Raw genomic sequence first — 24,935 nt, forward strand, 5'->3', positions numbered from 1 at the left:
TCTCAAACAAACGAGTTCAGGGTTCATTTCTGTTAACACCGAAGCCTGGTCTTTTGGGGTCCGGCAGCAGCGACACGGCACACAGACACAGCCTACACCTAAAACCACCTCGGGGCGTCCTAACTACCAGTAGGAAAGCCAGTTCCAAAAGAACTCACACCCGCATGCTCTGTGTTGTGTTGTCAGTCATACGCATACCCACCTGACACTGTGATTTATACTTAGAAATACATATTAGCACTTTGCTGGCACAAAGATCCTAAAACTCATGGAATTTCCTAAGTGAGGAGAGTCATAAAGGTGTCTTTTCTTATGATAATGAGCTGACTTTTGGAAAGCACCCAATGATGGGGGTGGTTGACAAGGGGAACCAAACAGGTGGTTATAGGGTGGGAACTTTCAGTCCCACCCCGCTGACCTCCAGTAGAGGGAGGGGCTGGAGGTTCAATCAACGCCAGAGGCCAATGGTTTAATCAATCTCGCCTGTGTAATGAAGCCTTGGTTACAGAAGGAGGGCCTCTGGAGAGCTTCCAGCTTGTGCGCCCCGAGAACTCTGAAACTCGGCACCTCTTCCTCCACAGAGATGCCCTCTGCATCTCTGCCATTCTGGCTGTTCCTGAGTTGAACCCTATTATAATAAATCAGTAACCTAGTAATAAAATGCTTCTCATGTAATAAAATGTGAGCCGTCTGAGCAAATGAATCAAACTCAAATAAGGGGGTCACTGAAACCTCTAATCTGTAGCCAGTCAGAAGCACAGGTGACAGTGAGGGCTTGGGCTGGAATCTGAACTGGGAAGGCAGCAGAAAGAGGGTGGAGGACTGCCTGCCTGTGCAGGACGGAGCCCTTCACCTGGGGGACTGGACCTCAGCTCCAGGCAGACGGCGTCAGAACTGAGATGTTTTCTGGTGCCTGAGAACTGCTGGCTGGTGTGGGGGGCCCTCCACCCCTACACAGTGGAATTGAGTGCAGAATGGAAAATATTACCACTTTTTTTCTTCATAACATACGCTGTGTAAATGGAAATTAATCTTTTAAATTAATCTTTGTATAAAGTGGGAAAAGAAAATGAGTTATTTGGTAAAGCGTCTATTTTAACTGATGTTTTATTTAGACCCTTGGCCAAGTGCACCATTATAACCACCCTTGTAAGTCCCAAGTGCTACCCTACACAGATGTTTTAACCAAGTTAAATGACCTGTCTACAATCACATAATCCTGGTTCCTTTTTCCCTCAGCCTAAAGGTGGAAGTCCCAAGCTGGAAGTTAGTCCTTTATCATGGAGATAAGCATCACTGCCTGAACAAGCAAAAAAACACCTGCCTGTGGTTTAATCTAGACTTTCCTAGTATTCTCTTCCTCCTGGAACTTGTTAAAAATGGCCCCTACTAAACGAACTGTTGAATCAGGGCAGGAGGGACAGGGGTTCATGATACCATTCCCTCTACTGGCGTGCAGGCTGGATTTTCACACAGCTGGGAGGACGGAGCCCAACAGGAGCTCCACTCTGCAAGGTGAGGGCCTTTTCTTGGTCTAAGGCCCTCCCTTTGTCTCCTTCCCTGTAATCCTTTTCCCTAATCCTGCTTTCTTCAACAGGATGAAAAAGAGCTGCAAGGTGTGTATTTCTTAAGAAAGGAATTAAGTCAGAGTGACTAGTTTGAGAAGGCAGGTGATCGTGAGTGTACAGAATGCTAAAAGTGGGAGAGGGTGCAACTGCTGTAGTGGGCTAAGGCTTAAAATAGTTATAGTCACAAAAAAGACACACGCTGTATGATTCCACTACAATGAGGCATCGTGAGCAGACAAATTCAGAGAGAGAATAGGATGGAGGTTGCCAGGGACTGGGGGAGGGGAACGGGGAGTTGTTTAATAGATTGTTTGGTGTCTGTGCTGAAAGCATTCTCAACAGCGTGAATGCACTTAACACTACTGAAATACACACCTTAAAGGTGATTAAGCGGTTCAATTTTACGCAATGTGTATATTAAAATTAAAAGTAATTTTTATTATAACAAGAGACCCTACTTAATGGGCAGTTTCTATCTAGTTGGGGCACTAGGCTCAGTAGTTTTAAATTATCTCATTTACTTATCAAACGTTATATGACAGAAATTATGATTACTTGCGTACTCCTGACGGTGAAGCCTGCGGTGAAGAGATGGAATGACTTGCCCCAGGCATGTGGCAGTGCAGCCAGGACCCCACCCCGAGCAGTCCCCTCCAGAGCTCACCCTCTCCCCACCTGCCCCTTACAAACGGGCAATGCCCCCTGGAACTGGAGCTAAGCTTAGTTTCACACAATGTCTCCATATTTAGTGCAGTGCGTCTGGTCTGTCCCTGCTGCTTTTAGCACATTTCAAATAATTATTTTATTTATAAAATACTTTAAAGTCGGGGGAGTGAGAAAAAGCCAGTGAGGACAGTGGGTTGCTATCCAAATACGAAGTTAAGACCAGGTCTATATGAGGTTATCTTTAGAAAAAAGAAATTCAAAAATCTCATGGGAGTATCAGTAAAGGCAAATGACAATTTCTTCCCTCGTAGGGCATTTTGGAGACACCATCTCTCTTAATTCCATTACAACAAACCTTAGTATCTTTTTTTCCTAATGAGGGTTAGAGAATCAGTCAAGTTAATGGCTTGCTCTGGGTCACAGAGCTGAATCTCAAACTACATGTCTTCTAACTCCAAAGGCACAATTCTCCCTCTTCCAGAACTGAAGCAGCCCTGGCAACAGCCCTAATATTCTCCACAAATATTTCACTTACAGAAAACAATTCTGGGGGAAAGGACGCAGGAAGGGAAATGTGTAGTAATATAATAATACTGTTTTGTGACTGCATCGATAAAGTCCACACTTAGGTTAAATTTCATATCACTAAAGGCAGGCCAGAGATTTGTCTATCAAAAAGAAGCTACAGGCTCACACATACACACACATGCACCTGTTCAAGGTATCTGGAACCTAAATTTGGATTAGGTTCAGGAAAATCAGCTGTGAGAAGCCACTGACTATGGGGAACAAGGAATTCTTTGCAATCACGAGAACATGCCGACATTCGACTTCCTAGTCAGGCCGTGCACCACACAGACGTGCTGGCCTCCTTTCTCACAGACACTTCCGATCTGGGAAGCCCCAGGAGAGGTCGACAGCTAAGCACCAGCCCTTCCAGGTGGCAGTTCCCAGTGGGCTGGCTGCTGAGCCCACACAGTTCCTGTAGGTCTTGCTAGTGGGTTTCAGCCCTGGGCAAATTCACTCTTGATTCGGTGAGACCGAAAAATGACAATGCAATGTTCTTAGGATGAAAGGGTTCAGACCCAACTTTATTCCCAGGGTGGCAGCTCAAGCACTAGAATCCCATCCGCCTCAGAGCCAGTCTGCGTGCAGCAAGCCGGGCTCTGCCTCTGGGCCCCTCTGTCCCCCGTGCTGCCACCGCTCTGGCCTCTGCTCTCCTGCAGCCGTGCAGCCCAGAGCACTGGGCGGAGCTCTTGACAGAGTCAATAACAATGGATTGCCCACATGTGTGTAGTGAGCAAGCCGACCAGGGCCAGGTGAGAATCCTGGCCACAGGAACTTTCATTTTCTCTACACCATAGTGTGGTATAGCGAGTATGGTCCTCACAGGAGGTTGCTCGGACGGCCTAGACACCACCTTACTGGGCCATTTCTAGTGCGTGACTTCCAGGAGCCAATCCTTAAGATCCTCTTGTCCAGCTCCAATACTGCTGAATGAGTGAAACAAAACAGGGCAGCTGAGTTCAGTGGCCTGTCTATTAAGAACCCTCTGTCCCAACTTAACTGCTGAGCACCTGGACAGAGGTGGAGCCGGACAGCTAGGAGAACCTCACTCGGTCCTCAAGAGGGCCTCAGACTGCATGGTATTTCTCACAGGCAAACTTATAGGAAAGTACAGGGTAAGATCATGCTGTCCATCACTTCACAATCCCATCACGTCACCTGTCTCACTCTGAGAGAGCAGCTCCAGACAGAGGGAGAGCTGTTCAGAGGGGCGACAAACCAGCAAGCACACATCCAGGGCTTAAAATAGGCAGCCAGCTCCAGGGGAGGCGACAGACTCGCCGCTCGTCCCCTCCTTCAGAAGGGGTTGTGAGTTGTCAGTGTCGCCAGCCCTGAACTCACCGCCCCCAGCTTACAGTGCAGGAAGGCCCGACGCTCAGCGTCTTCAGGCAGGAAGGCCCGACTGGCGCCCTCGCTCTGGGGCTGTGTGCAAGTCCCCTCCATTACTCCCGACAGCAGCTTCCCCTGCCACTAGCATCAAGAGGCCCGACGTTAACTCAGAGCGTCCGGCACGGCCCCCAGACAACACAGCACCCCACTGGGGGCAGGGGCTGCCCCCACGCTGCTCGTTCACAGGCATGAGACCACAGCACGAGTAAGTCCCCGGGGTGAGCCAGAACAGAGCTCAGCGCAGCCGGCTCACTTCCTATCAAACTGACCCACCGCGAGGCGGTCCTGGGGAGGTGCGGCTGGGCGCCTCCCTCAGAGTATCTGCAAGCCATTGTCGGGCTCGTGGGTGGGTGGTCCCAGAAGCCCTGCACCACTGAGTGGGTCCTCTCAGCCATGTATCCTCCACCTCCTCTCTCCACACACGCACAGAAATGCATGAATGAATGGATGAGTTCTAAATCAAAACCGCACTAAATTACCATATAAGAAAGAGGTCTTAGCTAGCAGAAGGCAGCCACAGGTCAACCCAATAACTGACAGCCCCTGGAGCACAGGGACCAGCTGCAACTCGGCGTTTACTCCCAGAGGCCGGCAGGACTTAGCCTCTGGGAGGCTCACTCCCATGCATGAGAAGGTTACCACAGGAAATGCCTGAATTCATCCAGCAGCCCCCTTATTTCTCCTGCACATTCTTACCATCAGCCTTGACTCCATCCGAAAGTACACAACACACTCAGGCAGAAATAGCTAGGCGTGTACCCAAATCTTAGTCCCTGAGTTTCAGCTGGGCACATGACTACATTTCCCAGCTCCCTTGCAGCCCACTGTGCCTGTGCTAAGTTCTGGCCAATTCGATAAGAAGTGTGACGTGGGAGTGTCCTGGAATCTTCTCAGAGTGAGGGTCCCCTCTGGAGTCTATTTGTTGGTTGGAATGAAGACTTGATGGCTGGAGCTCAAGCAGCCACTATGCAGCACTGCTATCATGCTAACTACGGGTAGTGGAGCAGCTGAATAAAGGTGCCCTGGACTCAGATGACTATAGAACTGAGAGAGGAATGACAGTGAGATTTTAAACCATTATCTTGTTTTTTATTTGAGGCTTTCTTGTCACTTTTAACGGAAATGACCCTACTACGGACGTCAACACCACATCCCTAGTATATACCTCAGTGTAAATGTTCTCTTGAAAGATGGGGAGTAATCCTCATGTCCTGGGCCAAGAGGGTGCCTTATTCACCACAGGTACCCCAAGTTCTCATCAGCCAAGTCATTTTCGTGTGAGTTTTTTAAAAGGTGGAGTGAGAAGGAGCATTTGCCTGGACCAATGTCCCAGATCACTGGGCACCCTCTCTGCCACCCTGTGTCTACCACTTTGCATGAGAGCAGGATTCAACATCCTCCCCACTTTTCAGCACCTCGAGGAAGTGTACCATAGGAGGGGAAAACCCAGAATATTATAAATAGGACTAGACAAAAATCCCCCATAATGCAAGCTCTCGGTTTGAATTCCCGGTCCATCGTGCCGCTGCTGGAAAGGTAGGAAAGCCCAGGAAAAACCCAGGAATTAGATAGTATGAGAATAATTCTGGTTGATCAGTCAGCAACATAAACCTGCTCCCAGGACTTCTCAGTGACGTGTCAATCTCCTTAAGCTCAATTCCTAGGAAAAACATTTTAAAAACTCACTTCTGGGTTCGTAACTGTATGTGTTTGGTGCTGTTCTCTTTAGAGTCAGAAGCACTTACTGGGGAAACCCTCTCAAGGAGTGCCTCCTCATGAGATTAAACCAGTTTAGGGTCAACTGAGAGACGATGAACGACGCGAACCTGGAGAACACCCCACATGCCGGGAAGTGTTCTGAGGACCTTACACACACCACATTATTTAATCCTCAAACCAGCCCTGTGGGGTGAGTGTTATTATACCCATTTTACAAAGCAGGAAAAGGGCACAGAGAGGTAGACTAGGTGACTTGGCCCAAGATCACACAGCTAGAAAGCAAGAGAGGTCTTCAACTTGAGGCCAGCTGGCTTCAGGACACATGCTCTTAACCACATACACTGCCTGCCGCACCGTCAGGAACCTCTTCTCTTCCCAGGCACCACGATGACCCTACAAACACAGGTGTAGGGCCTACAATGCATATACAGGAGCTGCCGGGAGCTGAGCATTCCCTGCAAGGCTCTGCAAAGCACAGGTTTGGGGCGCTTTCCTTAGAAGTTGATTTTCCTGATAAATATTCTACCAGGAAAAGTGGCTCATGAGATAAGTCACTCCCGATCCCCATGACTCACTCTTTGGTAGGGAATGGCATCCACGCACGTGCTACCAGGGGCCGGGGCAACAGCCCTGGGGCACACGTGAGCCTGTGCAGGTGTCTGGGGCAGAAATGAGCAAACTCTTTAAAACCTCACCCCATGAAAACAGATGCACTCCCACTGGCTGGGGTGGTCGGAGCTGGGAAACCCTTTTTTAGAAAGCAGGTCAGAGCAGGAACCGCAATGCTGCTACACTCTTATCAACACGAACTTACAATAAGACCAATGGGTACAGGGACATAAGTGAACCTGTATGCAGAGAAGAGAATATAAACTGGTGAACTGGTACATATACTGTGACTGTAGCCATGTAAAAGGTATGAGGAAGCATGGGGACAATGTGGAAGGCAGACTGATCAAAAATGAAATTACTGTAGTCTTTCCACATCATAGTAAACCAAAAGGGGGGGAGTACTCCTCATATGAAGCCGAGTTCAAGCCTGTCCAGAGGTTGCTTGGCAGCTGCCACCAAAGCAACACTCAGTCAAGACGTGGGCCTCCTCACCACTGGATTCAAATTACTCAGTACAAAGCAACGATGGATTTCAGCCTCCTCCTGCCGATTTGGAGCATGCATATGGCATTTGTAGGTACTTCGTGTACTCCCACAGGACAAACACAAAAGCCAGCACACACACACACACACACACAAACGCCTCCAGACTTAACTGCAAGCTCTGATGAATGTGCTGCCAGAAAGCCCCCTCTGCAAGGTGGAGTGTGAATTCCTACCGCCTCGTGGTGAGTGAAGTGAGGTCTCTTTACTTCCCCTTGACTTGAGTGAGGGTCTGGGGGCACGCCGAGATGGTCAGACCCAGCAGACTGAAGTTCTCATCTGGGGACAAGATGAGGACGTCCTTGGACGAGGCACACCAAACCCACCCATTTGCTATGTCTGCTTACTGAGCAAGGGTAATAGGTGCAGTGTTCTAGAAATGATGGCCCAGGATTCGGGTTCTTCTGGGGGAGAGACACAAAAACAAAGCTGGCTTTCCCCCATTTTTTAAAAAAATGAATGGATAAAGGAGAGCACATTGCACCTATGGGCTCCTCTGCTGAATCTTTCCAAACTGAAGGCCACGCGTGGCTCAACGTGTACGGTGGACAGAGCACAATGGTGCAGGGCTGTACACAGTGTAGTTGAGTCTGGTTTTCCTTTACGGTAATCCTTATCCAAACTGTGGGACACCGGAAGTCAGACTACCTGGTTTCAAAAGATTTTAATTCCTCTTTAGATCTCCCCCAGCACCGTGCTTAACTAGAGCTACAGGGGAGGAAGCCGAAGGCATGTGCCGAACACCCACTTCCCTTCCTTTCTGAAAGTCTCTTCTACTGTCTGTGAAATCTCCACTGGAAGAAAGGGTCCAAATCCTCCACGGGCAGACAGTTCCTTCATGTTGTCCTTTCCCGATTTTGATGGGTTCATCATTTATCAACCACCTCCTAGGCCCCCAAACTCCTCTGCAACAAAAATAAACAGAAGAACCCCAAAAGCTACACAGACCATAAAGGCTGGATTTACCACATCGGAAGTCATAAATTATTAGGGCTAACCTAATGTTGGCAAATAAGGGGAGTTCAAATAAATCCGCTTTGGGGAGGATGATTTTCTTTTACTATTTGTGTAACTGAAGTTACTCTCAGTAAATACAGGCCAAACTTTTGTTTTAGAAACACAAAAATATGTCCGATTGACTTGACAAAGTGTGAATGCGATTCAGTGGAGGAAGGATGACCTTTTCCATGAATGGGGCTGGAGCAACTGGACATCCACAAGCAAAACAATGAGCCTTCACCTAAACATCACACCTTATATACAAATTAACTCAAAATGAATCAGACTTATATTAAACAAAAAACTATAAAACTTAGGGAAAAAAATGATGAAAGAAAGCGCTCTGGATCTGGTGTTTGGCAAAGATTTCTTAGACTGGACACCAAAAGCAAGATTCATAAAAGGGAAAGGTAATAAACTGAATTCTATCAAAAGTAAAATTTGCTTCTTGTGAAACACTTGCTCTGATGAGGAAGAAAAAACAAGCTTCAGAGAAAAAAATACTTGCATACCCAACAAACGGTTAGTATATGGAATGTGTACAGAATTCTCAAAACTCAACAGTAAAAAAAAAACAACAATCCAATTAGAACATGGGCAAAAGACACCAAGAGAGACATTTCACCCAAGATGGTATACAGATGGCACATAAGTGTAAGAAAAGATGTCCAACATCATTAGCCAGTAGGGAAATGCAAATTAAAACCAGGATGCCATGTCACTACATGCCTATCGAAATAGATAAAATTTAAAAACAGTGACAACACCAAATGCTGGTGATGGCGGGGAGAAAACGTATCATGCATACACTGCTGGCAGCGATGTAAATAGTTCGTCTACTCGAGAGAGTCATTTGGCACTTTCTTATAAAACTAAACATGCAACTACTATATGATGCCACAATTGTACTCCTGGGTATTTACCCCAGAGAAATGTAAACGTGCTCACACAGAAACACGGACACAAATGGCCCCAGAAGCTTTATTCACCAGAGCCCCCAACTGGAAAACACCCAGATGTTCTTCAGTGGGTAAATGGTTAAACCACTTGTGGTGCACGCATGCCATGGAACACAATGAAAAGGAACAAACTACTGTTGTTACGGATCTCCAGAGAGAATCAGGCTAAGGGGGAAAAGGCCATCCCAAAAGGTCACATGCCATTCAGTTTCTAGAACATTCTAGAAATAACAAAATTGCAGAAATGGAGAACAAGTTAGTGGTTGGAAGGGACTAGGGGCAAAGGGGCAGTGACAGTGCTGAGGAAGGCAGGGGTCAGTAAGGGGGACCAGAGGAAGGATCCTGTGGTGATGGGAATGTTCTGTGTCTTCATATCAAAGCCAACACCCAGGCTGTGTTTTGTGAGACATTACCACCGAGCAGACCGAGTAAAGGCTACATGGGAACTCTCTGTATTACTTCTTAAGAACTGTTACGTGACTCTACAGTGACTTCAAAATAAAATTTACCTTTAAAAAAATAAGATTAATGACCATCCTTCTGCAGCATCTGTCTTTTCTTTATACCAGAAATTCAACCTTTCACCTTTCAAAATTCTTTTTCCCACACAAGCCACTATTAATTAATAATCAACTGGTATGGAGTGAATGTATTTTGTATATGGGACACACAGGAATTTTGGGGGTGGGGGGTGCAAAAGAACAGACTGTCTTGGGTTGAACTGTGGCCTCCAAAGGGGTAGGACTACGTCCCACCCCTTGCAACCTCAGAATGTGGCCTTATTTGGAATAAAGGTCTTCGCAGATGTAACTAAGGTTAAGGATCTCGAGGTAAGGTCATCCTGGGTCAGGGTGGGCCCTAAACCCAAAGACAACTGTCTTATATAGAACAGAAAAGGAGAGAACAGACACAGAGGGAAATGCCATGTGAAGAGGAAGAGAATGGGGTGAGCATCTGACAGCTGAGGGACTCCAGCAGGAGCCAGAAGAGGCGCAGGCGCAGATTCTCAGAGCCTTAAAGGGAGCCACCGCTGTGGGATGCCTAGATGTTGGACGTCACGTCTCCAAAGCTGTAAGAGAGTAAATTTCTGTTGTTTAAGCCACCAAGTTACTGCAGCCCCAGGAACTTAATATACCTGTTATTTTTTAATGGCTGGGATTAATTTCTCTATTTTTTTAATCACAGAGGGTACGAGCATCATCAACTCCTATTTGTGTATACTCCTGGACACATTTTTTTCTCCTTTCAAAGGATATATGCCATAAGGATGTATCATTTCATTTTATAATCACTTCCTGCAGAATTTTTCCTGGTGTTTCTGTTTGCTCTAGTAGTAAACTATTATTAACTGGCATTATCCGAGTGTCTGCCTCATCAAATATCCTGGTTAATAATTACCATACATGCTAAACAGACTCCACCAACTTTGAAGGACTTTAACTATACTCAAAACCACACTGAGCTGTGGACTTAAATGGACTGTTTCCTTGGTAACTAAGAAGTCGCTTCAGACCCAGTAATATACTTCGGGGTCTTCAAAATTAGTAGCAAATTACTAGGCTGCACGTGTGTGAAAGTGCCATTTAAGAGAGCTTTGTGTTTGACAGAAACACCCAATAAACTTCTGGGCAAGATAGATTAAAAAAAAAAAGTAAGATGGACGAAAACTACCTACTTACTTCAAAGTTCTAGAAGGCGAAAAATGGGCCTTTTAGAACCAGGCTGTGCACATAGCAGCTGGCTTGATTTCCGACTCTACCACACCTACACCCCAGTTACATCTCAGGAAGCTCCACCCCCTAGACTATTACTGTCCTGCTGTAAACTGTGAGGAATGATATCCATTCTACAAACGGACTAGAAGTGCTAATGGCTAATGTACATAAAACAGTGGCTCACTGTTCAATAAAATACTGTTCTAAAAAAGCTATTCTCTTCTCTAAGACCCCACAACTTTTCATTTATACACTTATTTCCTGGAGACTTTTTATTTTGTAACTCAGTTGAAGACATCATCATGATTCATGCCCATATGTTTTATTTTCTTCACAGCTTTAAAATTGTACAAAAGTACACTTTCTCTCCAGCTCAGTATTGTGTGACTTGTCCAAGCTTCATTATTAAGTCTTGATTATCTAAAAGCTGAGCTGAAATTCTGGGGTTTACTGTTTTTACATTTCTTAGCTTGGTTTTTCTACTCACCTATCTCCATTGGCTTTCTAAGGTAGTTAAGCTTCTTAAGAGGCAGTCCAGTGCCTACCAATGTGGTACAAAACTGAAGAGATAACCAAACAGCTGAGTACAAAGTCCATCTCCTTCCCAGCTGCCTTCCTGACCACATCCTGGCAGCCACGGTCCCCATGCACATGGCTTCAGAGGCCCTCACCGCACACAAAAACCCGAGTGTGTATTAAGGACAGGAACCCAGACACTAACACAATGTTGTCTGTACCTTCCTTCACTCACGTATTTTGAACATTATCCCATCAGTACATTTAAGACCACCTCCTGTTTAAGAGCCTTATAGAATTCCATTGTGTGAAGGAACTGATGGGCTGATAAGTTGTTCCCTACTTCCAAAAGCAGCTTTATGTACGGACATATGCATATATCTGTAGGATAAATTTCTAGGAGTGGATATGCTAGGTCAAGGAACCTGTACTTTTAATTTTTTTTTATTTTATTTATTATTATAATTTTTTATTAAGGTATCACTGATATACAATCTTATGCTCAGGTTTCACATGAGCAACACTGTAGTTACTACATTCCCCCTATTAGCAAATCCCCACCAAATACCCCATTACCGTCACTGTCCATCAGCGTAGTAAGATGCTGTAGAGTCACTACTTGTCTTCTCTGTGCTATGCTGCCTTCCCAATGCTCCCCCTACATTATGTGTGCTGTTCATAAAGTCCCTTAATCCCCTTATCCCTCCCTCCCCACCCCCTTTCCCTTTAGTAACCACCAGTCCCTTCTTGGAGTGTAAATCTACTGCTATTTTGTTCCCTCAGTTTTGCTTCATTGTTAATGCTCCACAAATGAGTGAAATCATTTGGTACTTGTCTTTCTCCGCCTGGCTTATTTCACTGAGCATAATACCCTCTAGTTACATCCATGATGTTGCAAATGGTAGGATTTGTTTTCTTCTTATGGCTGAATAATATTCCATTGTGTATATGTACCACATCTTCTTTATACATTCATCTACTGATGGACACTTAGGTTGCTTCCATTTCTTGGCTACTGTAAATGGTGCTGCAATAAACATAGGGGTGCATATGTCTTTTTGAATCTGTGATCTTATTTTCTTTGGGTAAATTCCTAGGAGTAGAATTCCTGGGTCAAATAGTATTTCTATTTTTAGTTTTCTGAGGAACCTCCATACTGCTTTCCATAATGGTTGAACTAATTTACATTCCCACCAGCAGTGTAGGAGGGTTCCCCTTTCTCCACATCCTCACCAGCATTTGTTATTTGTCTTTTGGATGTTGGCTAAGGAACCTGCACTTTTTAAATCTCCATACATAAGCCTGAATGGCCCCATCATCAATGACTGACATACACCTATTGTCTCAAACTCTTAATGAGAGCAAACAATGCTATCTACCTAATTTATCCTTCTCTTTTAAGTGAGGATACACATCCTTTACAGTCTAAAAGCCTTCTGTTTCTTTTTCTGAAACTTCTCTATTGCCATCCTATCCTCACTTGTTATTGGTCTTTTCTTATTGATCTACAAAAGCTCTTTATATACAGGAAAACTGGCTATTTCTCATTTGTACCACAATTATTCTTTCCAATTGATTGTCTCTTTACTTTAGACTGATGTTTCCTGAAGAAAAATGTTATTTATGTCGTTAAAGTGATTAATTTTGTTAACTAATGTCACATTACACTTAGAAAGGACTTCCTCACACAGAAATTTGTAACAAATTCCCTGAGTTTGTGTCCCCTCACACTCTTGGCCTTCAACTCCCAAGATCCAGACCAGATCAAAGGAGAACCACAAGAGGGCACCGATCCAGGAACTCCCGGAACCCTGACCCTGCGCACAGGCCAGACACCCAGGGGGCAGAGGGCCGACAACGAAGCAGAAACGCGCTCTAACCAAGTGGGCTGAACGAACTTCCCGTACACGCACAAAGGCACAGAAAAACCTGCAGCTGCGTCCCTCTGGAATTCATCCTGAAAGAGCCACAGGATCTGCTTTCAACCCTCTGGCCCGCAGCTGCCCACACACCAAATAATCAGGCTTGTGGCACCCCTTTAACAGCAGAAATCTGCCACAAGTGTGGCGTACATCACGGATGAAGCCATTTGTAGTTATTTTTCTTTAAAACACAAGTGTATTTTCTCACCCTTGCAGGGCAATTCTGCTAAGAGTGTGAAATCCTGTTTCTCCCTATCAAGACAACTAACTAAAAGAATCCTGCACATGCCCACCTGACACACCACGAACTAAAGACCATTGAGGAATTTCAGCCCAAGAAGCCTTCTCTAAGTAATACATACATAATGGAAGATGGGACATTAAGTCTGTCTTATTTTAAATACCATGTGCTTCTAATCGTACCTTGAGGACCTCCTTTTCCTCCGCCACCCCATCTCGCTTGAAAGGGCTCCTGCAGATTCTAGGCAATGGTATACAGAAAGCTGGCTCCCTCAGAGAAGCTTCCTGGGGTGAGCTGTCTCTCCAAGGCAAGGGTCTGCTGACGGGTGAATGCGTAAACCAAATGTGGTGTGAGAGGCCGGAATCTCTTCCTGTGTCATTCGAACAGAATCTTCTTGCCAGAGTCCATGGCTCTCAGTGATTCCTGTGAGTTAAAGAAGCCTACACCTTCTTTCAGACATGAAAATGATCTTTTAACAAATCATATTCGGAAAACTGGGTATCCACAGGCAAAAAAGAAAAAAGGAAGCTGGAACCTTACCTCACACAAAATAACAAAAATTAACTCCAAGTGGATCAAAGGCCTAAACCTAGAGCTGAAACTTTAAAAACTTTTAGAAGAAAACGTAGGAGGAAAGCATTATGATATTGGATTTGGCAATGAATTCTTCGATATACACCAAAACCACACACACAAAAATAAGACAGACTTCATCATAAGTAAAAAAAAAACTCCTTTGCATCAAAGTACATTATCAACAGAGTAAATCTGCAACCTAAGGAATGGGAGGAAATAGTTGCAAATCTCTTACTGGATAAGGGATTGGTACCCAGGATACATAAAGAACTCCTACAACTTAACAAAAACCCCACAGAAAACAATAAGGGTTAGCAAGGATGTGGAGAAACCGGAACCCTGTGCATTGCTGGCAGGCATGTAAAAATGTACAGGGAAACAGTACAGTGATTCCTCAAAAAACTAGAGAATCACCATGGGCCCTAGCAACCCCACTTCTAGGTATATACCCAAAAGGACGGAAGCAGAGAACAGATCTGTACACCTGTGTTCACAGCTGCATGATTCACAACAGCCAAAAGGCAGAAGTAACCCAAGCGTCCACTGACAGATGAATGGATAAATAAAATCTAGCACATACACACAATGGAGTATCTATTCACCCTTGAGAGGAAGGAAATTCTGACGCATGCTACAACATGGAGGGACCTTGAGGTAATTTCTCAAGGAATGAAGCCAAATGAAGCATGCCGATCACACAAGGTCAAATACTGTAGAGTTCCGCTTATCTGAGGTCCCTGGAGCTGTCAAATTCAAGAGACAGAAAGGGGAATGGTGGCTGCCGGGGGGCTGGGGACAGGGGGAGACGGGGGGTTACCATTTAACAGGTACAGAGTCACCTTTCTTTTAAACGGTCTGGAGATGAATGGGGCTGGTGGCTCGATGGCAGTGTGAGTGCACTTAGTGGCACAGACCAGACTGTACACTTAAAAATGGCTCAAATGGTGAATGGTATGCTATGAATATGTTAACCAGAATTTAAAAACCTGGTTTTTATTACTGCTCTCCTCTCTGCCCCTAAGATACATTAACCAAGGGCAAGGACCTTCCTTCTCCCGCTGTTTGTATGCCCACTCTGGTGCCAAGTCCTGAACTGCAGGCCCATCTCTCAGGTGGAGGCTCTAAAGCCAGGACATCCCCCGGGTTCAGGGTCACAGAGCGCCTATGTGATGGGGGCCCTCGTCCTATAACCCTTTTCTCAGCCAACTCCCTCACAAGTACTGAATACAAGAAGATCAATCGCTTGCATCCCTAGTTTAGCAGCTGGGAGCCACGCACTCACTCCCTGGAATAGCGGAAAGCCCGCAACCCGCAACATACTCTCACCCCCAGGGCTGACTGCCCCTTCTGGGAACACCTCAAAGATTGCTCCCTGAGAGGACTTTCACCCCCAGCTCCTCCTCCCCGCCACCTCCCTGCACTGGCGGACCACTCAAGCTTTCAGGGGTCCTTCCTCAGTTTCCATGCATACACCAAGGAAGTGTTAAAAAAGCCCAGGTTAGTGCAGGAGACGGTCTCGCTGCTGAGCAGGTGGGGAGCGTCAGGCCCGGCCCCACACCGACCCGGAATCAGGGATCCTGGGGTGAGTCCGGTCAGCTCGGAAGGCGTGAGGCTGTCAGGAGTGCCCGCAATCAGCCACTAGGGCTGTGGTTATCCCAGGTAACCTCTCCAGCCTTTCTCCGGGGCTCCTTCGCGGGGCCAGAAGCCTGCTTCCTGCAGATCACCTTCGCCGCCTCCCAAGGCAGAGCTGCCTGAGAGCTTTGAAGAGCTACCCGCCGAGATGTAACCATCAGGGGCTCACTTTTTTGCATCGGGGAGAAGTCAAAAAAGGCAGTATAACAGGTCTATCTTTCTGCACGGAAACCATACGGAATAGATAGGCAGGGGTGATTGAGGAAGAACACCGACGCCGCCACCCCCCGCACAAACAGCAAGAGCAAAAACTCTCAGGAACACCAGTCCTTCTGGCTTCTCTCCCCGCAGCACACGCCGTGCCTGCTGGGGGAGTCTCCCTGCAGGGCCCCCCAGCGACCCTCTGCGCCTGGGACCCAGCACAGTACTATCACAGCAAACGCCGAAGACTCGGTGTGCCGACTTAGCCGGAGCACGAGAGGTGCTCATACCTTCAACCTTTTAACCAATAACCCAGTTTCTAGGAATTTCTCCTGAGGAAGCAGAGGAACAGAAGAATGTGTGAAGGTGTCCATCACTGAAAAAAAACGATGACAACCTGCACAGTCAACAATAATTGGAGTGGCATTTGTTAAATCGATCTCGGTACACCGCATAGAAAGCGTCAGGCAGCTACCGAGGTGCACGTCTGCAAAAAAATATTTGGTAATATGGGGAAATATTCAGGCTACATTAAGTTTAAAAAATTAAGATTCAGAACTATTTTTTTTTTTCAATTCAGTCCCAAAACAAGTTAAGTTCCATGGATGTATATGTATTAGAGTTCAGAGAGAAATGGAACAGTTGTAACAAGGGTTAGGTCTAGGTGAAGGAAATATAAATCCTGCTTTTCTTCTTTATACTGTTCTAAGTATTTTTATACACCAAATGATAAGGCTCAGCAGAAAGAGGTCCAACCCCCAACCCCATACACAAGATACTGAAACCCACAAAAATAATAAAATGGCACTTGTTTCTGAAAGGCTGTTTTTAAAAATCAGCCTGGCGATCCTTAACAATGACTGCTGAGAGGAGGAGCTGTGTGCCCGGCGAGGTCTGCACCCCGTTTCATTGGGGCAGTGCTCGGGTGGAGAGGGACACAATTCTGTGGTATCCTATTCTCATGTGGCGCCCTGAGTCTGACCGTCACAAATGCCAGAGAAATGCAGCAGCGCAGGCGGCAGATCGAAGACCCGGCCGGATATGTGGGGTCACTTCTCTGGTTGTTGGAAAAAACAAGCCTGGAACTATTAGAAAATAAATGACGCGACTTTTTAGAACATAGAAAATAAATGACGCGACTTTTTAGAACATAGGAAAGGTGACTGCCATATTTAAGAAAAACATACATAATTGATATACACCAGTCATGCCTTCGAAAGACATTCCAGAGAACTTAGTCTTTATCACAGACCAAACCAGCCTGCAGACCAACACCAGGTGACCCCTGTGACTCCACTGATATTCTGCATTTCGAGAACACCATTTAGGGTTGTTCAGCTCAATCATACCAAGGCCAATTTCCAAACTAATTTTAAGCATGCTTTTTTAGCATCTGGTTCCAATGATGACTCCCCTTTAATCCATGGAAGGTCCTGGCTTGAAAAGAATGTTTCCTTCTTTACAAAATACCTATAAGCGGTCCCCAACTTAGAAACACATTACCATTCAACAGATCACTGGCTGTGCAAAAATGGGAATGCTTTTTCCCACAAACGAGTGAGGGTTAGGTTCCTAGCACAGCTTCTGATGTCAACTAAACCCATATTGCTGGTGAAATACTGAGATCCTTCTCCAAGATAGAGAAAACAGTGCTGCAATCCTAAAATTTAAGTATGTTCTGAAAAAAGACCACCACTATAGTGAGTAGGTAAATATGCTGGGGCTGGAGGATATGGAAAACCTACATTTCTGAGGCTTTTCCTTCATGCCTCTCACAGAAAATGGCAAGTGTGTCTTGTTCTCCAACAGACAACCACCCACCTCCCTCTGAACTTCTCTACTGCAAACCTCTCTGCCCCACGTGGATCTTCTGTATGTGTCCCCATAGATGAGCCCTCATGTGCCTGAACCTCCCTTAGAAACCTGCAGAGCAGATCTCTAGCACACCTGGGTGCCAGGTGAAGACAGTGCCCTCCAAATGGACAACCCAACAGCTGTACGTTCTTTTTCTCGGGGCCCAAAGGCTTATCCATAATTATATATTTCCCATATTCCAGATCTGGCTGGGGGGCAGTTGAGAGCCAGGCAGTAAAAATTATCTCTAAGTAGCCCAAAGCCTAGCAAGGTCCCTGATTTCAACAAAGCTTTGGTTTTCTACACAGGGAACGCCTCAATTAGAGGTGATTACTCTTTATTTTTACACACAGATCTCGGAAGCTTCTCTCCAGACTTTAGGCGAAAGGGAAGAAAACTAGTCATTTGTTGACTGCCTCTGCTACATTATTCTCATTTAAGGGTTTAAAGTGTCTTGCCAAGGCCACTCAGCAAAGACGTAAGACCCGTGAGCTGAGAGTAGGCTCATCCTGGCTGGCTCTGAAGTTGGGGGGACGGGGTCACTCACTGCCAGCAGCCAGCAGCCCCCAGACAGGACCATTAACATAGCAAAAAAAAAAAATCAAAGCTGATGTAAGTTTGAGACTGACTTTCCACTCACTGACTGCTCCTCAGGGTACTTGGAATAATTTTCAATCATTTCTCTCTAAACTAAAGGTTTCCCAAGGGCAGGGACTGAATAGGGGCTAACTGAGTTGTGCTAGCCTTGAGGTGCCAGGGGGATGGACTTCTCCTGGACCTCAGACTTACAGCCATTTCCATTCCCCGCTACCAGACCTCTGAGTGGCGGTGATGTGGCCGGACGACAGCCCTGCGGGTGTTCTGACGCGGAGGCGGCCCCGTCCTGGCCTCGGCTGCCTCACCAAGGGCAACTTCGTGAGGGTTTGCAAGGCAGCGGGAAGCACGCAGATGAGTGGAGTCCAGAACTTTATCATCTGAAACCACTCACAGGTAAGGGAAAACAGAACAGGAGGTGATGCCCGTGACACGGATGGGCGTCTCAGCCAAACTAGGTGTCTTCAGTAGTGTTTTCATTCAAGTACGTAGGGGGGATTTCTATCAAAGCTGGTAAGAGGGCTTTTACGACTTTCTTTTCAGTAAGCAAGGATCTTCAGGTGGGAACCATTAAAGAATAAATGATGATGGCCTCTACCACAACTCCTTCTAGGCCACCCAAGAATTATCAATTCGTTTGCAGAAAATGTGACAAAATGTACTGAAATTAGAGAAGGAGTATCATGCCTCGGTGTACATTGCTCTGTAGGGAGGAGAACATGGTGAAGAGAAACAGGCTTGAGTCACGCAGCTCAGACGTGGCTGGGTGGTCCTGAGCTGAATGGCCGACTCCTCAGCCATGAATGGCCAGGTAGGGGATACCTACCTTATCGGCATGTAGTAAGCACTCAATAAAACATAGCTAACTTGCTTTACTGCTGTTAAGACATAAATTATATTAGACAAGTTGCTTCCTTTCTTCTTTTTCTTCTTTTTTTTTCAAAACAAAAAGCAGTTTCAAGCACTCCTAGTGTGATAGAATACTGGGCACTGAAGGAAAATCACGCAGACTTAGTCCCCACTCTCCTGGAGTGGATCACCACAATCCCAGGGATACCAACAAACAAGGGAGTGGAAGAGAGTAGCTATCAGATAAGATCCAGAATGTATAAACATAACTCGTAATTGCAGGGAGGTGAGCTAGGGCCCTCGGGTCATAGTTCCCTCTCCTCTTAACAACAATGGAAAGACCTTCCACAGAGCTCAGTAGGGGTGGAATGTAGCCACCAGGAGGCAGGTGGGGAAGAACCACTAGGAAGTTGGGCCTGAAAGGCAGGTGGTCAACACAGCCTGCAAACAGACATGGGACGGAGGGTGGACACCTGAGCCCACGGCAGTGCCACGGATGCCCATGGAGTGCAGGCCGGGGTGCGGGGCTCCCCGGGGAGAGGAGGGTCTGTACTCCAGCAACCAAGATGGGATGTGTGTCTGTTCAGAGCTGTGAGCCATCAACACCTGGCCCATGCCACAGTCCACCGAGCACAGCCCAGCCACCTCCACGGCCTGGGCATGGGTGGGTGCCATGGGGGGAGGAGGCCTGCCTCCTGGGCAGGGCAGTACTCCAAGGTGAAGGCGAGGGACCCTCTGCCGGATCTGGGTTCTGGAAGGGCCTGTCACTGTCCATCCAGCTGCTCCTGTAACAGGGAGCAGTTAAGGTCTGAAATGCGGGGGAAGGCTTGGAGATCCAGCCCAGAGGGCAGGACATGTGATGGAGAGCTGGGACACACGCAGCGGGAGAGTAAAGAAGAGACCGCAGCAGAGGGCAGTGGAGGCTGACCAAGCCGGATGACAGCCAAGGATGGAGGCCGAGAGTCTCCGACACAGGAGGGCAATGACGGCGTGGATGGAGGGGTTCCCTCTGGAACATTCACAGAAGTGACAGTGTCGACCTCCACCTGCAAGCTGCCGGCAGCCTCCTCGGCAAGGGAGGATGGGAGGACAGCCTCCACGGACACCTGTCCCAGGAAGGGTGTGTATGCATGTGGGGACTGTGGCCTCTGCACAGAGACTGAGTCACTGGCCTCCATTTCCTGCCTCACCAATGCCACAACTTGCTGAGCTGTCTTATTGTTTAAAAAACACAGGGTTATTAAACATGTTAGAGCAAAAAAAAACCTAGACCAGCAGATTTATCCAGCACATGCCAACCTAGACAGTTTGATCCACAGTTTACCAGCCCTTCCAACACTTTGCTACCAAAACAGCCCCTGAAGGCCTCAGAGTGAGACATACGTGAAGGAGGCCCGGCTCTCACCTCAATGTCTGCCGCTTGGAACCCAGCTGGTAGCTGACCAACATCTCAGAGAAAGGAATGAGGGAGGGACCATTCCTACCAGCAGGTGCCCGGGTCTCTGAAACCCTCCCTCCTGCAGCCGGGCCTCCCCACCCCCGCCTGGGGATGAGCACCGGGCAGGGAGTCAGCGCCAGGGGCACATTCAACCTGCAGAATGGGATGTGAAACGGGCCTGCTGGCTCAGCGGCTTCTGCAACATGCCCAGACGCTTCTGCCGCAGGCCTGGCATGACCTTCCTGGACGTGGCTACTCTCTCCAGGGACAGTTCCCAGGCCTGTCAGAGCAGCTGACTGCTTGCTTGTTCCTCCGTCAGCAAGGCTGAGTCAAGGTAGCCAAGGGGGCAGAACGGGGACCACAGCCACGCTCTGCGTGACGCCCAGAACAGGACCAACAGACCACTGACACGCGCAGGGGGCATAAGGCGCACAGGGAGACCTGGACACACCCACGTGGGAAGCCTCGCTTGGTTCCAGCCTTACTGGCTGAGCAACCCTGGGCAGATGACTTAACCTCTCTGAGCCTCCCTTCCGTCCCCTGACATGGAGGACCAGTACTCATACCTCAGCACTGTAGAAAATGGGCACCTTTTTATCTTTCTGGGCTCCTTGCACAGTGGCTAGAACTCCCAGTCGATGGCAGGGCTCTCTCACACGCCTCCGTCACATGCACACCCGCATACCCCGCCTCGAGACTGTTTAATGGATGGTCTGCAAGAAGAAACCTTTCTCTCATCCCCTCCGCACACTCACCTCCCTCTCTTTCCCAGAGTGCTAATTCTGGAGGCTGAGACCCTCAGCCCACCTTCTGGGCCACTCTCCCAATCCCTCTGGCACATGCAGACCTGGGAAATTCACTCCTGGAGGACAGAGCTGGGCCAGGGAGGGCATCTAACCCTTTAATGCGTGAAGCCAACACTGACAGACCCCAGCAGAAGCTGAGAGGCTTAAAAAGGAGAAAGCAAGACAATAGGGGGAAGGCAGGCAGAACGACAGGTGACGGCCAGAGCAGCAGGCGGAGTGTGTCCTACAGTGGCAGCAGGATGTTGTTCAAACGCCTCGACTTGGCACTCAGGGCTGCCAGGCTGGCCCACGAACCCCTGCTCTTGCCCGCACCCTGCTCGGTGCCAGTTGGGAGCATATGCTGCTGCTCCTGGCCCTGCGGTTCTGTCTGGAACGCCATCCTGTGGGTGTCCCCATCCCCCTTCCCAATCTGGCAGATTCCTGCCCATGCTTCCTACTCCGGCTCAGTCATCGCCTGCTGCCATACCCACTTCCCTCCCCTGCGATCACATCTCCCCTGGGCGTTCCTGCTGTTCTCTGCCCGCCTCGCCTCCCGCTGCCACAGTGGCTCTGTCTTCTACCGCCTTCCTCATCTTCGCATGCCAGGTCCTAGAGATACAAGGCACTCCATGTTTGCCAAACAGATCAATGACTCACATGGTACCTGGTACCCGAGCCTGCTTACTGCTTTGATGGAGCCTCGCCGGCTTACAAGAAACCAGGATTCAGAGAAATAGGGTTCAAGTACTGGCCCTGCCCTCCCTCTGCTGGCTCTATGCGTCTGGGGAAGACACTTTCAATGCTGAACCCTACTGTCATCGCGTATTCAGGGAAGGAAGGGTAAAGACGGCCATCCACCCCACGTGACTGTGGTTGACCTCAGGATCACTGGAGGAAGCAGGTGCAGCAGAACTCATGTAACGGTCTGTGCTCTCAGAGCCCAAATGCTTTCCTGAGCCCCCAAAACGCTGTCTCTGCAAGACAAGGAAGCCTCGGTATGTGTCTGTCTCATCTGCATGAACACGTCACCAGACATTAAAAAGAAAACCCCAGAGCCTGTGAGGTTGTATTTAATGACCCTTAATTCTCAGGCTTTAAATACTGGCTCCGGTCAACATCAGCTGCTGCCCAACATGGGAGAGTCGACTATGGAAGGGTTTTCCGATTAGTTTATGTACTAAAGTTCTCCAGCCCCTGCTAGATGAGCCCAGAACTGAAGTTAGGGAGGCTGACAGTTAAAGCACCACCTTGCCAATTAAACACAAGCAAGCAGACAACAATCACGCGTCACGGCTCCTTCGCTTACTGAAGTTCTTTCACGTCTCCTCCTAAGAGGCAGCCCTCTGGCCAGTTCCAGGATAAACAGACATAAGCATGTCAACTACGAAATTAAGCTTCAGAACCGTGGGTGGAGTGGTTAAAAAGAGCAAGTATTTTTAGCTTTTAAAGCTCATTACAAGTCATTCAGGGGAAAAACTTTAAAAGACGACAAACAAAAGTCACCTAACACCAAAAATGCCACTTAATGTTTGGTGAAGAAATTAATGTATCAGATGGTACGCAGGTACATAAGTTGCCTACTGCTTCCAGGGACCCTGATCAGCTTAACAGAAACCAGGTTTCAAAAAGAAGATTCAAGTACTAGCTATGCCCTTTGTGTGAAGTTGGGGAAGACGCTTATTTCTGAGTCTTAGTTCTATCATCTATTGTAAGTGGTGATGGGTATATATCACCCATATATATATAAAATACATTTTATATAATATGTAACGTATTGTTCAGAACATACAATACAAAACAGTCTTTACACAGAAGTCCTGTATCACTTTACCATGGATAGTTCTTTATGGCTTGAAAACACTTTCATACCTATGTTGACATTTTACTCTCTCAACACCTGGGTGCCAGAGCTACCTCCCACTTTACAGACATGATCAAATATCTGGGGGATGAGCCAGCTTGCACCAGGGCACACCCAGAGGCTGAGCAGAGAGCAGATTTGCAGTATGTCCACTTCTCTGCTCTATGCCTCTTCCCAGGGTTCTGCTGGCCAGCATAAGGAGACAGAGTTCCAATCTGTCCTGCCTGGGCGAGCTCTGTGAGGCTGCACGAGCTCTCCATCCTCACCTCTGCACCCCCCTGCTTTCCTGGAACCTCCACATTCACAGGCACCCTGGCTTCTCCACAGGGCAGTCTCGGACCCAGCCACTCCCAGCAGCCCGCCCCAAAGCAAGGCTGGAACGGCACTTATTCTACTGCCTGGCATGGGTTCAGGCACCATCGCCACCCCTGGAATGTGTAACTCAGCTGACAGAGGTGATGTGGGTCCCAGTTAGACAGGACCATGTGATAGAAAACACAAAAGCTGGGAGATGACTGAATACATATGTAAAAGCAGTTTTACTTCTTACCATGGAGAATTCTGTGCCTGCCGAAACGTGTTAACCCGTGAGCTGTTCTGCAACAAGATGCAAGGACGGAGGATCTGCTGCTATATATATATGCATCTTATTTGGGGGACATCTGTGCTGCAAAATAAATGGAGATTCAGACAGGGACTAGGCATAGGCGTTGATGGAAGAATTCAGAAAGCCTGACTCATTGCAACTAACCTCCACATATTCATGCCCACCACTCTGGAAGGAAGTCCTGCAGACAGCCGATTGGGCCCTGCCCACAAAAACCTATACCACTCGAGAAATCAGAATGTCTTTTGCCTTTATTTAACAAGTGTCCATCCATCCAAGGCAGGGCAGTTGAAGAACAACATAGGCTGGGAAACATTCTGCGCTATTTCCTCTCTCAGGCTGAAAAAGTGGCCACTGTCATTTTCCTCAGGGAGGGTCTTTCCAGATTCTGTCCCTTCTCGTCAGTGTCCACGTGTATCTAGCAAATCATTAATTACACTTTCAGAAGGAACTTATTAATCTTTTCAGACCCTGTTTAAATCCTCTCAGTTAAGTTCTCCTAAAATAGGGTTCACAAGCTTGGGAGATCTGCGGGAGAAACAGAAGTATAAGGAGAGAGTGTAAAGAGGGTGGGGGCTGCTTCGCAGCGAAGGCATGAGCAGAACATAAGCACAGGGACATAAGCATAGGGAAATGCAGGTTTTTCTTTAAAGAGATTCAAAAGATACGTGAAAAAAAAAGGAGGCCAGTTATCAATGTGTAATCTAATTCTAAAATGTGGTTGGGGTCTGGGGGCAGGGATACAGACCACTGAAGAGGCTGCTGACACCCTGCTATCCGGCAGCCCAGTTGGCCTGGTAATGGGCGGCGCCGTTGACTAGCTGCCAGTTCTCCACATTATCCAGGTGAGCAGGTCCCAGAGGGAAACCAGAGAAACCCAAATTGACTTTCCCACGGGATGTGTGGGAATCGCCTGCATGAAGATAACTAATATCCTAGGACCAGACGCCATTTGTTCTGCATCCTGCACTTTGCATGAGCGGTTTAGAGGCCACGCCCAGGCCTTCCGTGTGGGTCTGCCACCAGGCTCCAGGGTGCCCGGGTGAAGCCACCCAGAATCCAGTGGGACTGCTCCCCACCTCCCCCTCAGAACTCTCCGGGCCACCTGCCTCCCAGCGGGAA

At 47.6% G+C, this 24,935-nt stretch overlaps 1 protein-coding gene across 6 annotated transcripts in view; it reads right to left on the bottom strand.

Annotated features, from left to right (window-relative positions):
- UCK2 (uridine-cytidine kinase 2) overlaps positions 1–24,935 on the bottom strand; it is an 83,895-nt gene that overhangs the window by 17,681 nt on the left and 41,279 nt on the right. The window contains exon 2 of one of the 6 annotated variants that reach the window (XM_017669432.3): positions 23,757–23,873. The exons of the other annotated variants lie outside the window; for them this stretch is intronic. Within the exon in view, the coding sequence (XP_017524921.1) occupies positions 23,757–23,759 (3 nt within the window). The 5' untranslated portion in view covers positions 23,760–23,873. The remainder of the gene's footprint in view (positions 1–23,756; positions 23,874–24,935) is intronic. 6 annotated transcript variants of the gene reach the window in all.

This window comes from Manis javanica, chromosome 14 (assembly GCF_040802235.1).
Source record: "Manis javanica isolate MJ-LG chromosome 14, MJ_LKY, whole genome shotgun sequence".
NCBI classification, from domain to species: Eukaryota; Metazoa; Chordata; class Mammalia; order Pholidota; family Manidae; genus Manis; species Manis javanica.